At 39.0% G+C, this 14,810-nt stretch overlaps 2 protein-coding genes across 16 annotated transcripts in view; both read right to left on the reverse strand.

Annotated features, from left to right (window-relative positions):
- The window catches only part of KIF25 (kinesin family member 25), a 46,531-nt gene extending 41,988 nt beyond the window's left edge, over positions 1–4,543 (reverse strand). Inside the window, exons 1-2 of the mRNA XM_044428372.1 lie at positions 4,421–4,543; positions 2,397–2,462 (exon numbers count right to left, since the gene is read on the reverse strand). Of these exons, the coding sequence (XP_044284307.1) occupies positions 2,397–2,462; positions 4,421–4,543 (189 nt within the window). The remainder of the gene's footprint in view (positions 1–2,396; positions 2,463–4,420) is intronic.
- Positions 4,544–8,898: 4,355 nt separating this feature from the next.
- AFDN (afadin, adherens junction formation factor) overlaps positions 8,899–14,810 on the reverse strand; it is a 119,557-nt gene continuing 113,645 nt past the window's right edge. For all 15 annotated transcript variants that reach the window (XM_044421271.1, XM_044421192.1, XM_044421166.1 and 12 more), the window contains 2 exons: positions 12,847–12,928; positions 8,899–10,975 (listed from right to left, as the gene is read on the reverse strand). In XM_044421271.1, the coding sequence (XP_044277206.1) occupies positions 10,831–10,975; positions 12,847–12,928 (227 nt within the window). In that variant the 3' untranslated portion in view covers positions 8,899–10,830. The remainder of the gene's footprint in view (positions 10,976–12,846; positions 12,929–14,810) is intronic.

The raw sequence follows: 14,810 nt of genomic DNA on the forward strand, positions 1-14,810 counted from the left end.
TGCAGCTCTGGTGATTTCAACTGTTCAGTTGTATTTGCACTGACATAGCTGCAATTACTGGAATTCCGTCTCCAAATAATTTCTAGTTGTTCCAAAATCTCTACAATACATGTTCTAATAAATAGCAGATATTTGGAAATATACAAACAATGCCAATATAGTTAATGAGCAGAGTCAAGAAAGCTCTAGAAAGTAAAAATGGCCTTACTTTTAAAGAGTTGAAATCTTGCCCAAAAGAGAGGAAAAAAAGATGCTCATTGGCAAGAATACATTGCCAAGAAAAGTCTTAAAAACACAATAAAGCTTTCTCTAGATTTCAACTCACAACAGTAGCTGTGAAAAGGGAAAAGTCTATACTAGAGATGATTAGAAAAAGACTTAACATAAAACAATCAGTATCATTGCAGCTTTAAAATAAAATCCAGAGTGGAGCCAGATTTGAAATACTGTGCATTGTTCATTTTGTTCCATCTCAAAAAAAGTATTCCACAGAGCTGGAAATAATGCAGAAGATGACAACTAAAGCCATAACCTATGCTCAGACTAGGCAAAGGGTTTGATTATCATTTCTTTTGGAGCTCTCCTGCTACCACAATCCTCTTAGGGGAAAAAAGACAATTAAAGAAAGGCATAACAGAAACTTATGAAACTTTTTAATATATGAAAAAGTAGAAAGAGGATAATGTCCTCCCTTTTCAGAATTCACCCAATAACATTAATTAGCAAGATATCAAGCAGTGCCAAAACAAGAGTACTTCTTCACACAATGCTTAATGTATTATTATGCAGCTCTCCCAGAAAATGCAGTGATGGCTTTAAAAAGGCAAATGCATAGGTAGGTCTATCCTTAGCTACTCAGATGTAATGTAACTCTGACTGTAAGTTGCTAGAGGACAGATCTTGATGGGAGGCTATTGCCCTTCATGATCTGCTCAGAGAGCTTCCTAAAAGAAGCTGGCTGAAAACAGGATACTGTATTAGATGCAGCCCTGATCTGGACACCACAGTTCTTTCCAGGTTCATGCTATTTTAGCCTGACGTAATGATCAGTCAGCATGGACAATGGATTCTGGAAGTTGCAGCCCAATGCATCCGGAATGTACAAAGCTGGGAAGTGCTGTGCTATATGGTACTATTATTATTATTATTATTATTATTATTATTATAACATTTCTATGCCACCCCTTGCCGAAGCCTCGGGCCGGCTTACAACATAATAAAATACAATACAATATAAAAATAACAATATAAAATTAAAATTAATAATATAAAATAAATAAAAAATATAAACGAAATAAAAGAAGTTATAAAAGAAAAGTTATAAAAGAAAAGAAGAGAAGAGAAAAGAAGTCGCCCTGGCCGGATAAATAAGTAAATATTGTTAACAATGAAAATGACGTTTAAATAAAAAGGTCTTCACCTGGCGCCGAAAAACAAATAACAACGGCGCCAGGCGGACCTCTCTGGGGAGCACATTCCATAGATTGGGCGCCACCGCAGAGAAAGCCCTCCTCCGAGTACATACCCTCCTAATTTCTTTCACGGAGGGTTCCCGGAGAAGGGCCTCTCCCGCAGATCTCAAGGGGCGGTCGGGCATATGTTCTATTTATATATGAACGCTGGAGGAGAAATATTCTTGAATTTTCTTTTGGGCAAAAACTCCCTAAGTGCATTAGGTATCAGCACTTGAACAATGAAAATACAACAAATGCCTGCTACAAAAGGCTAAGTATGATGAATAACATCTATTGCCTTGCTCTGAGGATGTTCAAACAGAAGAGTTTATGTACTATATATTGAATATGCATGGCACTGGAGATTGTGCTTCATCTCATTTATTTGGTTTGGTTCAATCTAATAAAGCATACTCAGAATAATGGGGGAGACTACCTATGCATTAGGCTACATTTATCTTGGCTGGTAAAAACCGGTCAGGAAAAGCTGGGTCAGGAGCTAATTGCACTAATTAATGGTTCAGTCAAAAAAGGTAGGATGACAGATGGCTTCAAATCTGCTTATGCTTAATGGCATTACACATGGTAATAATATGCAGAGTGACCCCAGATAGCAGATGGGAATATGCATGCAATGCCCTAGAGAAGATGGATGAGAAGATCTATCTGCATTCAAGCTGAGCTGTGCAGACCAAAGTTACACCAGTTACACAGATCTCATGGGTGCTTGTGATCCAACTTGTTTAAAAAACTCTCTTTTGGCAAGCACAAACCTCTGGATGAGGGAGTCATACATAGAAGGAAATCTGCAGAAAGAAACAGGCTTTCTGGAGCAAAGTGTTTACTTGTATTGGTTGTATTCAATTAAGAATTTAAACTGAAGATTTGGGGATAAATGTGATAAATGGAACTGTAAAGTGAAGACCATCAGTATTACATTACCTCTGCAAGCTTGAGGTGCAGAAGGGCATTTTCTGTTTCCAGCACAATAATTCTTTCTTCTTTAGCCTGGGAAAACATTATACAGAGAAGTCTAAACTTAACTGGAGAGATGAAAATTATGCAAGATAAATCTGTAGCAACTCCTCTGGTCCTACAACATGCCCATCACTTCTGCTAAGAGCTAGGTTGCACATTATATTCCTCATGAGGCAAGTAGCAAGCATTCCTTGTAGAAACTAAGGTCTTTCAGGGTCCTCTAGCCATCCCAACTAGGTAGGGGCAGCCCCAATGTTTCATACAACAAAAACAAGCTGCTTGCTACATAATTTAAAACTTCATTCTATTTATAGTTGAAAAAAAATCAACATACATTGTATAGAAACAATGTTACAGAAAATCAGATTACAGTGACTTCTTGATTCACATCATGTCTAATAAAAATACATTTTTCTATCACAATACTTTATAAAAATTTTCCCTGTTAAGTCGCCAACATCTCATCTCAGTCTTTGTAGCTTTTCTTCTTTTTCAGTAATATGATTCCTGCTCTGTTTTTGGAAACTCATAAATGTACAAACATAATGGAGATGTGAACAGATGTGAAAGAGTGTTATTTGTCTTCACTTAACTGCATATTCCACAAAATACTAGTGCATAGCATTCCAAAAAGATGCAAAAGTGACAGGGAAAAAATTGTCTGCAGATTCTGACCTATTCAATTCTTTTCTTAACAGAAAATAATCACTCTGCTCCTGAATGCTGAACATCTGCCTCTGTGTCTATCTCATCTATATATTTAAAAGTAAACAGCTCCAAACATACAGTCAAGTATGACCCTGATTATGGTCATAATCCAATAGGTGTCCACACTGAAATATGCACCTGCCTCTGGAAGCACTCATGCTGCTGCAGGCCTGCAGTTTTTCATGGGTCCTTTTCTTACAGTAATGCTGCACACATTCAGCTTGTGGACCAGACAAAAGGATAACATTTGCTGGACTAGCTTCCCGACTTTCACATGTTGATCTGAAGGACTAAATCAAGCCAGGATAGGGATCACATATTGATGTACATACTGTTTACATACACAAACTTTCATCAGGTCAACACGTGGAGAGTGATGCCAACAAGAGATGAAACTATTCTGTGAATAGTATTACAGTTATTGTTTGAAACACTACTCAAACCAACATCTTGATGGGACCATCCTTCTAATACTGAACTCAGCTGCTGGCTGCTGAGTAGACAGTTGCCAAAACTGAGAAACAAAGGAAAGTCTCCGCAAGTGAGGAAAAACAAAATGCTAGCTGAGGTACAAATATGTAATTCGATGTGGAAATGTAACAGGGTAAAACCTCCAAAATAGCTCAGTGAAGGCTGAGCACGCCCAGTGGATGCAGAACACTGAATGTCTTTGGGCAAGGGAGAAATGGAATATTCTGGACGAGGCTCCCACTTGTCTATACTACAGCAAATCAGACAGGACTCATCAAAGCCTCTGGCAAGATATTGTCATCCTCAGTGCTATGAGCTTCAATAGGACCCTGAACTCATTTCTGCCAATGCAAAATCAGCATGCATTCAATTTCCTCAAATGAGTAGAAGGAAGCCAGGAGCAAACCATCTTCTTCATCCTCTACTTTAGAAAGTAAGAAGGAAAGGGATTGAGGTAGTTGGGCTAAATAATAGTAGCAAGTCAGGTATTTGTCACTTTTTGAAACAACAGCTGATTTCCTCTCCAAGTTGTTAAGAAACAGGATCGACACAGGCCTTATCCCTCCAACAAAACCAAACAATTAGGTCCATGCAACGGAAGGGGCGAATGACGTCATTAGCCAGCCAGCCAGCACGTAGCCGCTTTACAGCAATGACATCATCAGAGTGCGCTCACTTCCTTCTGAGTTAAGGCAGAATCCCCGATCCGCCAAGGAATTAGGGGGAGATCAGACCCATCCCATAGCACAGCCCTTTTGCTCTTGACAAACCCACCCCACTGCCCGTTCCTAAAGGCGGGGGAGACTCACTCGCAGCTTCTGTTCCAGCTGCCGAATCCGTTGCTCGGACACAAAACTCAGGCTGCCAGGCCGCATCGCGAAGCTTGAAAGTCCTGGGAAAAGCCGGGATGCCCCGCTATTGCGCTCACTCATAGCTCCGGGGAGCGCCGTTTGAATCAGCCAATCGGCGGCAAGGGATTAGCTTCCCTGTGGTCGCTATGGTAATTCTCTCCCCGCCCTACATTCTGAGCTTTGTGATTGGCTGGACTTCGAAACTGAGTGGCGGGGGCAACTTGTAGTGTTGGATGCAATACCATGCGCGTTGAGAGGAGGGAGAGAATATGAATAAGAGAGAAGCTTTCTGGGGAATGCTGGGAATTGTAGGACTTTTTTCTGTCTAAACAACGACGATTTACTACATTTCTATACCGCCTGTAACCGAAGCTTTCTCGGCGAATCACAGCAGCATATAAAAACAATAAAATACAGTTCATAAAACAACATTTTAAACATTTAAAATTAATTAAAATTGCATTAAAATACAATAAAATGTTAAAAGGCCAAGAAGAAAGGAAAAAAGGCACCTGGATAAACCCACCAGGCTCCTGGATGGCCACGGAGATCATTAAAGGCTTCCACAAAGAGGGCTGTCTTAACCTGGCGCCGAAAAAATGACACATGCTTCGATTGGAAGGAACCCAAAACTGCAACAGTGGAAGGTTCAGGAAGCTTCTCTGATCATTCGAGACCCTCGCCTTGGCGCATGGAAATGGAGGTCGGTGGTGTGAGCATTAATCGAGGGCTCCCGCTCCCCGTGGTGCTTTCAGTGGAACTGCTCTCCCTTCGGAGCCTCCTGCCCAAACCTCAACGCGGTGCGCTGTGTGACTTCTTATACTTTTAAACAGCCCTGTAACTCAGATTCTCTAACAAGAATCCCGTATGTTTACTTTGAAATACGTTCTCTCAGAGAAGTTACACAGGATTGCAACCTGTGTAATATTATTATTACAATTATAGCCTGCCTTTCTTTCTCTTCCAAGGAATCCAAGGGGCTTACATGATCCCCATCCTCTCAATTTTGTTCTCCCAGCAAGCCTGGGACATAGTTTAGACTGAAAGTATGTGTCTGGTCCAAAGTCACACAGTTGGGCTTTATGGCTGAGTAGGGATTGAACCCCAGTTTCCTGGATCTAAGTCCAGCACCCTTAACCACTACACTACACTGATCTACAGCACTCTTCACAGTTAAGATAGGGTGGCCACTTAAGCCTCACCAAAAAAAGATGACACAAATGTGCATCGCATTTCCATATGCCAATTTGTATCAGTGAAAATTGTGAAATAACTTCTATAACTTAATTAGGAATATAATGCATTTCAGCATGGTGGAGCAGACTGACCTGGTGCCAGTGGTTGATGGGCAAATGCACTTTCCTTTCTGTTGGTTGTTGGACTGGAGTTAGACTGGACAACATAGAAACATAGAAACAGAGTGAGCCAGAAGGGGTTTCCTGGGCCATCGAGTCTGACCCCTGGCTCCAGCCGGCTCCGCTCATGACATGCCCACCATGTGCATGTCCAGCCTATCTTTGAACACCCTCACCGATGGGGCTTCAATGGCCTCTCATTAGACTGGACAACTATTTAAAGCAGAGGATATTTAAATAGAGGCCACTCAGCAGTTTTTCAAATACTCCATTCAGCCACCCATATGGGGAGGGTGAGCTGAATATGGTGCAAAAATATCTGAGAGTGGTAAAATTTTAGTGGCAAATTCTGATTTCAACCTGATTCCTGTCCTATAGTTCTCGTAAATTGTTTATTTAAAAGTTTCTGTGCAATGGTTTTGTTGTATTTTGTTTCCTATGTTTGGATTTTAATGTTGTATTGTTATATAACTAATGTTCTATTGTTATAGATTTAAAAAATATCATGTTTTGTAAGCCACTCAGAGAGCCCACATTTGGACTAATGTAGCAGCATATAAATGGAAATAATAAAAATAAATAAAATGCAGAAGGAATGCATCCTAAGTGAGTCATGAGTTCCACTTGTACCATAATTCTTTGGTTTGTCAGTTCTATGACTGCATAATATTGACTGATAATTCTTTGGCAGTAGGGGTGGCCACATCCCGTCTGTCATCTTTTAATCCCCCAGAACATCAATGTACTCTGTCATTTTTCTGCCCCATATTTTGTTTCCTTCATACCTTTGGGTATTACAGCCTAGAATAAAGGGAAGAATAGCAGCTGTTGGAAGTAGAGGGTTGCAGAATTTAAAAAAGAAAAACTTAAATATCTGTGTACTTCTTTGACCTGCTAAAGTCACACCTGGCATGAAATTGATGTGTGTGTATGGGAGATGGGGTGACATGTCTCTTCCCAACCCATATGACTATGCCTTACCTGCTAGGGATGGGCTGTAACTTGGTGGCAGAGCACATGTATCACATGCAGACAATGCCACATTCCATATCTGGGTCCTCTAATTAGCAGTGGAAAAGCCCATGCCTGAAATTCTGAAGGCAGCAGTGGGCTTCATGAAATGAACCATCTAACTCAGTGTAAGGCAGTTTTCTGGAGGTAAGTTTGATCTACAATCTATACTTGCCGACAGGTAGTTTTGAGGCTCTAGCAAGGAATACCCAGCCTGTGGGAAGCCTCCCCGAGCATTGCATTGCAGCCCCACTGATTATGCTGTCTTATTGCATGTCTTATCAAGATTACACTGTCTTAGTTGGGGAAACATGCCTTACTTCAGCCCTCTTGTACCAGGCAGCACAAGGTTTTCCGAAAAGCCTACTGCCAAAATTTAGGAACATAGGAAGCTGCCTTAAATTGAGTCACACCACTGGCTGGTTATGGCTACCCAAGCTTTGGTAGGATTCTTTGCTAGCCCTACCCAGATATGACGATTGAATCTGGGATCTTCTGCATGTAAAATATGCACTGTCCCACTGAGCTCTGGCTACTCCACACTAACAGGAGAGGAAGGAGTATGCCACAGGCTCTGCTCAGAGGGCTGTGATCCAAAAAGCAATAAGCATTCTGGACATTTCACAGGCTCTTTGGAGTACATTTGTACAGCTGGATGGAAGACCTGGCTTCTAAGCATGACTTTCAAAACCTTTCTTTCCAGCTAAGAACACAGGATTAGGCACTTGGGAAAATGGAACTTGGGCAATTTTACAGTTGCATGGTGAAGAGTAATCTAGTTGTCCCTTCTTTCTAACAAGCTGGACGCATTCCTAAGTGCTGTTAATGAGCACCAGGAATGTTCATGAATCGGAATGCTGATGCCAGCTACATTAGTCAGAAGGCCAGCAACAAGCTCTGCTACATAGTACTTCTTGAAATATTCATTCCAAAATGTACATTTAGCTAGTATATTTCCTGTCCTAAAGCTGCATCCACAGGGCCTCAGGAATGTTCAGATTTCGCCTACTGAAGTCTTTGGCTTGGACTAAAATAGAAATTCAGTAACTAAAGACGACACTGCTATGATTTCAGCAGGGGATCTGCCAAAATCCAATTGCTCCCCCACTCTACCCCCTTGCAAGCTCCCCTCAAAAGAATCATGACACCTGCTTTCTGAGGTCACAAAAGTGGCCTTGGATGATCTATGAGTTGTCAAAAAGAGGGTGGTGTGGAGATGATTAAATGCACAGAACCCTATGGGCTCTCCAGCAGCAGAACTACTGAAGGTAGGCTTAGAGGCTTGCCTTGAGAAGAAAAAAGGGGGGGAGGGATAGAGAACCAAGGTAAGAATCACCTAAGGCAGTCTTTCCTCAGAGAATACTCTGAGATTAGAGGCTTCTTTCTAGAGGTTGGCAATCCAATAGGGACATGCCTTTAGATGCTAATTTACATTTGTATAAAAACGGCAGTTACTAAACATGAATCACTTGCATTGCTTTCTTGCACTGATTTCTCCTTGTTTAACTTCTCAGTTTAAGTTCTGATTTAAATACCAATACAGGAAGATTTTCAGAGTTAGACACTTTTACAGAGAGGAAGGAAAGAGAACCTAATGTGTTTTTGCAGAATAAATAGAAGATTGTGGCTTCCAGATAGAGATAATAATTATACTCAAACTGCATTGAAATCAATAGGACCAATTAGTTAAATATTAATAACATGTTCTATTAATTTCAGTAGGGCTTTAGTGCAACTAAATATCTTTATTTTCATACTAGGGCCATAGTTGGGCCTTGATTTACAGCCAATCTAGAATAAAATATGCTGTAGATAAGAAATATCTGAATTTCTAACAGGCATTATGTATATCAATATTTAGATAATTTACAAGTTCTTTAGTGACAGTTTTACTAAACAGGCAGTTACCTATAGCACTACCAACAGTTTAAATTGCATTCAACATTAAGGACAGAATCTTCTCTGATTTTATTCAAGGTAAATTTATAACAAAAGAAACTGATAAAGGCATAGAAAATGTGTGTGCAGTTTGAACAAATACTCTTCATACAGACATTATACAGTGCAAAGTTAAATACAATACAAAGTTTATTAAAAATAGGTTGCAAGTGAAATACAGTAGAAATGGGAAACTACAGCAGTTTTGATGGTTTTTTCCATAATAATGCACAGACCATTATGAAAAGCACTTTTACTCATCTTCACATGTGGCCCGAATGCCCAATAGCAGTCAAATCCTCTCCACAGTAAGTTATATTTCTTTGCTTTAGGCCCTAGCAGCAACAGTATTCCAGCCACAGAGTATCTAGTGTTTTCAAGATAAATTGGGGAAGGCTTGCCTTTCCTGATTAACAGACATAGCAAGCATGCAAATCCTTCATTAACACTTTTAACCAATTTAATCTTCTACTTCATATTTAACAGGTGAACGGTAAAAGCACACTTTCAAATAAGAAACCTGAAATATGTAAAAAAAATATTTACACTCCAATTTTAATATCATTAACTTGCATTTATTTTTTATCATACAACTCTTATTAAAAGTGATTTCTAAGGCAGTGAAAGTCTACCCTCTGCATTTGGAAGTGTGCATAATTTCCTAAATATATATTTATAAGAGAACATATTTTACAGAAAAAATCATCTAAACCCAATTTAGGGCTTCATGAAATAGAAAATCTGCTTAGAATCACAATATAATATATTGTTTTAAACATCAACACAATGAGAAACAAACTCTAATGAGGTCCTTATTCTCAACAACAGCCATATATGCATAGCTGAAGGAACAGTGGGAGAAAAGGATTTTAACCATTTAAAAATTAAATAACGCTGCAATATAGTGTGAAAAATAGCTTGAACTGCCAACATTTTCTACAGTATGCAGAGGACAACAGTAAACCAGAAGCAGCCTGATCAGTACTTCTCAACACAAAGGACTAGTGATATGCTGTCATAGCACCGTCAGGCCTCTGTGAAATTCTTATTGGCAGGCAATACTTAGTTTTCATTGCAGCCATAGCAACCACATTCCCCTTGCAAGTAGTGCTTAATATGCTAGTTATTGGTAACAGATATCTTCTATTGTGTTTGTGAATATTAAACTTTGGTTTGGTCTTGGCTACAAGAGGCTACTAGAAGGAGCTTATTCCCTATTGCTTATGTCTGGATTTTCTAAATAGTTTTAAAATATGGTCGTAGTCAGCACACACAACACCCTACTCATGTATCTGTCCATGTTTTACCAGTTTCTTCTTCTGTTCTCATAAAAATGCCAAAACACAAGATGTTTACAGTTCAGTGTAGAGATGAAGAGAGAACAGCTGGATAAACCAGAGTGCATGTTTTGTTACATTACTGGACTGCCACCAAGAAAAGTCAAGTATTTCACATCTAAAGGACTTTGTGGATAAATGCTCTAATGTAGCTATTTTAGTTTCAGAAAATTCATTTTTTTAAACTGCCTTTCCCAAGGAAATCCACCACCTCCAACTCTCACTTTCAGTGACATTCTAGAAATCTGATAAATAATTCTCAGTGTGTCTTCAGTTTGTATCAAATTAGACTTTGACTCAAACAACCTACAGTGCAACAAACTGGTGCAGAGATTAGTTTAGGCAGTTCAAGCTATAAGCACTCTTTCCACTTAGCAGCTAACAAAGGGTTTCTTTAAGAGACCAGGAAGCAACAATTCTTCAATAAGTGTGATCCAGGACAATTGCAGAAGTAGTTAAACCGCAAAACAAGGGAAAGGGTGTGGAGAAAGGACTTAATGACACTTGATTCATATAATTAAAATATATTTTACAGTGCTTTAATTGTATAAACCAAAAGCTCTTGGTAAAGAATTGGTTTTCCTGCTATTGCAACATATCTAAAAGTCAAACAGTCCAGATAGAGAATTCTATCTCATATCTCAGAAGACAGTCCTCTCTTTTTGATCAGCCACTTCCCTAGTCCCAAACAGATCCTTCCAATTACTTTTGATAAGGTGCATTTTTTCTATTTTGTATTTAGTTCATTTTCCAATTCCATTAATTTTCTAGATGCCTTTACTTTATTGGACACATCTTGGCCCTGCGAAAAGAGTCTCTGTCGTTCTCGGAAAGTCAAGTTTTCTGGTGCACCAGGTAAATCTGTATCTTGACTGCAAAGAGAAAGATCATACAACATTATCAAAATACATTACAGTGCTGCACACAGATTGTCTGCATGTTTGTTAGGCTTGTTCAGTAATCAAACACATACCAATTACTTTTAAGTCCCATAATGATCAAGGGGGCTTATTTCTCAGAAAGCATAATTAGGATTGACCTGTGCCTGGACCATTATTTTCAGGTTCTACAATACTGCATTATAGAGTTGGTTCACACTTGAGGTGGCACCCATTGTGCTTGCCTTGGATAGTTAATATGGGGTGGAACATGCCACAAATGACAGCACGTTTTATAGGAAGTGGTGACTCCACTGCCATGCTCCTAAATTAAGCCTCTAACTTTAATAGAACAATAATGGCATAATATCTGGCAAACTCGTTTATGAGCTTTTATACAATACGCCACTATATTTATGTATAGACCAAGGAGAGCTGGGAAGGGCACAATGGAACTCACAATGCCAGAGCTTCCAAGGTACTGGGGTTAGAAAACTATTTCCTTCCCATTCTAATCTGTGGAATGGAAATTATTCACACCAACTAAAAAATGTGTTATCTGGTGACTGGGAGCATTCATTTCAATTCTATAGCATTCAGTGGATGAAGTTCTCCAGGACACATACAACAGTTAATTAACACAATAAAATACAATATAAAAACCTCACGAACCCCCTTTAAAACCAAATTTTAACTGTGGTCTCCAGCCATGTACGGTTTTATAGGTAAAAACCAGCATTCTGAATCAGACTCAGAAGCATATAGGTAGGCGAACCAGAACTGATGTTATATGTTAAGACTGTCAGGTCCCAATTATTAGGCTGAGCTGCTGCATTTTGCATAAGCTACAGCTTCTGAATTGTTTTCACAAGGGCAGCCCCACATTGAATACATTGCAGTAATTTAGCTTAGAGATTAGCAGAGCATAAATTACTGAAGCCAGTCTATCCTTGTCCAGATAGGGGTGTAGCTGGGCTACCAGCTGAAGGCCTCCAAGCCACTGAGGCCACCTGGGCCTCAAGTGACAAAGATGGCTCAAGGAGCACCACCAGGCTATGAACTTCCCTCATTCAAGGGGAGTACAACCCAATCCAGAACCAGTTGAATGCCCTTCATCCTGTCAGTATTGTGCTTCTGTGCGTTAGCCCCCATCCAGTCCATTGTTACAGGCAGGCACTGGATTAGCACATCCACAGCCTCACCTGCAGAAGATGAAAAGAAGAAATAGAGTGGCATGCCATCAGCATACTAAGGACAATGCACTCCAAAACTCCAGATGACTGCACTCAGCAATATCATGTAGATGTTGAATAACATGGGGTACAAGATGAACTGAAAGCAATCCATACTGGAGAGTCCATGGGGCTAAACAATATTCCCCAAGTAATACCCTCTGAAACACCCTCCAGATAGGAGTGGAAATGCTATCCCCACTCCCAACTTAGTCATCTCAGTATGATACCACAGTTAATGGTGCTGAGAGTCCCAGGAGTATCAACAGGGTCACACTATGCCGTGTCCCTCTTGGCATAGGTCATCATGATGCTGCCCAGGCAGGGAACGTTCCCCACCAACTTAAAGGCATTTGGGTCTTCTGGGTTCAGAAAGGGTTTCTTCCTACAGAGCCAAAGCTTCTCCTGATCAATCCATGCCACACCCCAGACCCTTGCCCTTTTTATTTTCTCCATGGCTGAATAGTAAAGGCTGCAGATATTTCTGCAGGGGCTGTGGAGGAAATCAGAAGTGGAAGGGGAGTTCCAAAAATTCCTGCGGCCCCTTGGATAATTTCAACTGAGAGTTACCAACAACAATTTAAAAACACAGGGATATTATTCAATAATATATTAATAAGGTTATTGTTTCACCTTTTTGATTTTTTTTCTCTTAGGTCCCGATAATGTTCATGTGAACCTGCAATCGCTCCAGTAGATCCAGTGTAGTTTGAGCCTTATGCAAAAGAAAGTAAATGGCAGTTGAAAGACTTGTTTGAGAATACAAAGCAATATAATTTGACAGTGCTTTTAGGTTCAGCAAGGTGCAGTGCTTTTAGTTTCAGCAAGATATCGCAGCCTATACTTTCTATTCTTAAAAAGTCTTTTTCAAAATAGTTGTTTATCCCCTAAAACCACTGTCTTCCTTACTAAAATGAAAGATGAATGCTATCCAAAACAGACCATAAAATCAAGTCCTTTCTTTTTCCCTTTATCTTCATGATAAAATGAAATCAAATATGTATGTAGAATGATAATTACAAAGCAGCATTAAAGCAAGCATGCCAAATGCCACTACGCAAATTTTGTGTAGAGTGAGGCTGCTGAAATTCTAAGAAACTTAATAGAGTTTAGACAGCCTGTGTGCAGGATTGCATCCTAAATAACCTTTCTGTTTCAAAGATGAATATATTGAGTTAATGCTTGAACAATATGCATATACTATATAATGTAAGAAGATATGGAAAGTGTTCTTCCTACAATGTTCTGATAGGCTAATTTAATATATTAACTGAATAATCAAACTGCAAAACGTTTAGTAACTTTTAGTATATATTCAGTGTGGAATTAGTTGCATCTCTTTTAAATAAGCCTTTACTTGTATATACTTCACAGCACTGCACCTTTATGGTTAACTCTTACACAAGAAAAAAATTCTACACAGAAGTTATATTTTTCTAACCAAAGGCCACAAGACTAAACACATCATTTCTGATTGAAATACCAACACTGTACCCAGATTTTAAACTCTGTTGCTATTTTTACTGTTACTGTTGTTTCCATTTATCCCTTTCTGTTTTTAACTCATATCTTTAGTCCCTTGGTACTTCATCATGTGTTTTTCTTGCGATCTTTGATCTATACAAAAGAAAAAAGATGCTCCTTCCATTAGTTTTTTAGAATTTCAACTATTGAACCTGAATATTAAAAATTAATCTGGTTTGCAGCTTTCAGTATTACAGTGTAACATTTAACAGTATATTGGCTTTCAGAATGCAGTCCTACAGACTGGTATGTATAAGCTCAGATGAACTCAGTGAGATTTACCTCTGAATATAGATATACTGAATATGCCTTAAAAATCAATCAAATGATTATTTTCTTTTGCCTACTGCCAAATTTTAAATTTAGTGATCATTGTTTCAATACTGAAAAATCTGCCTGAAGTAGTGAAACTCAACTTCAGTTGTCTATTTAGCCAAGATAACTCAGATTTTATTCCCAAATTTGAGAGGATTTTTAAAAAAGTGATCTCAAATGATCCAGTGGAAGGAGCTGCCAAAGTACAGTTTTGCAGAAGCATGGTTTGCCATATGTTAATATTAAAGTACAGAAGTGTGAGTATTAGTAAGATGGAGCCATTAAGCTGCATAGCAAATTCTGCAATTTGTGCAAAGAGCCTTGTACTTTACACAAGCAGTCCTCTCTGAACAATGAACACTGAGGAAGACTATGACCCATTCTGTAGCCTTTTTCAAATTTATGTGAAATAAGAATAGCTAGAATTAGTTATATGGTTTATTCAATGAGGTTACAATGAAGCATTAACTTACAAAGCATTCCTCAGTAACTACCAAAAAATACTAAAATTTCTTTCTTTCTTAGAATGAGATGTTAGTAAGAATTATTGGAAGATGTAAATCCTCCAAAATATGAAAGAGTTGGGAGAGTTGATTTTTTGTGATGGCCAAAGATTAGCAAAGATTTGTATTACTGTAAGCACATGGCAGAGCCTTCTTCAGACCTTTATGTTCAATGCATAAAGGTCTACCAGAGTATTGGGCAAGTGGGGACACTGGAAGAGGGACTTTAATGCATGCATACATCCCCCTATATAC

Source organism: Varanus komodoensis, unplaced genomic scaffold (genome assembly GCF_004798865.1).
Source record: "Varanus komodoensis strain SLA01 unplaced genomic scaffold, ASM479886v1 scaffold1, whole genome shotgun sequence".
Classification (NCBI taxonomy): domain Eukaryota; kingdom Metazoa; phylum Chordata; class Lepidosauria; order Squamata; family Varanidae; genus Varanus; species Varanus komodoensis.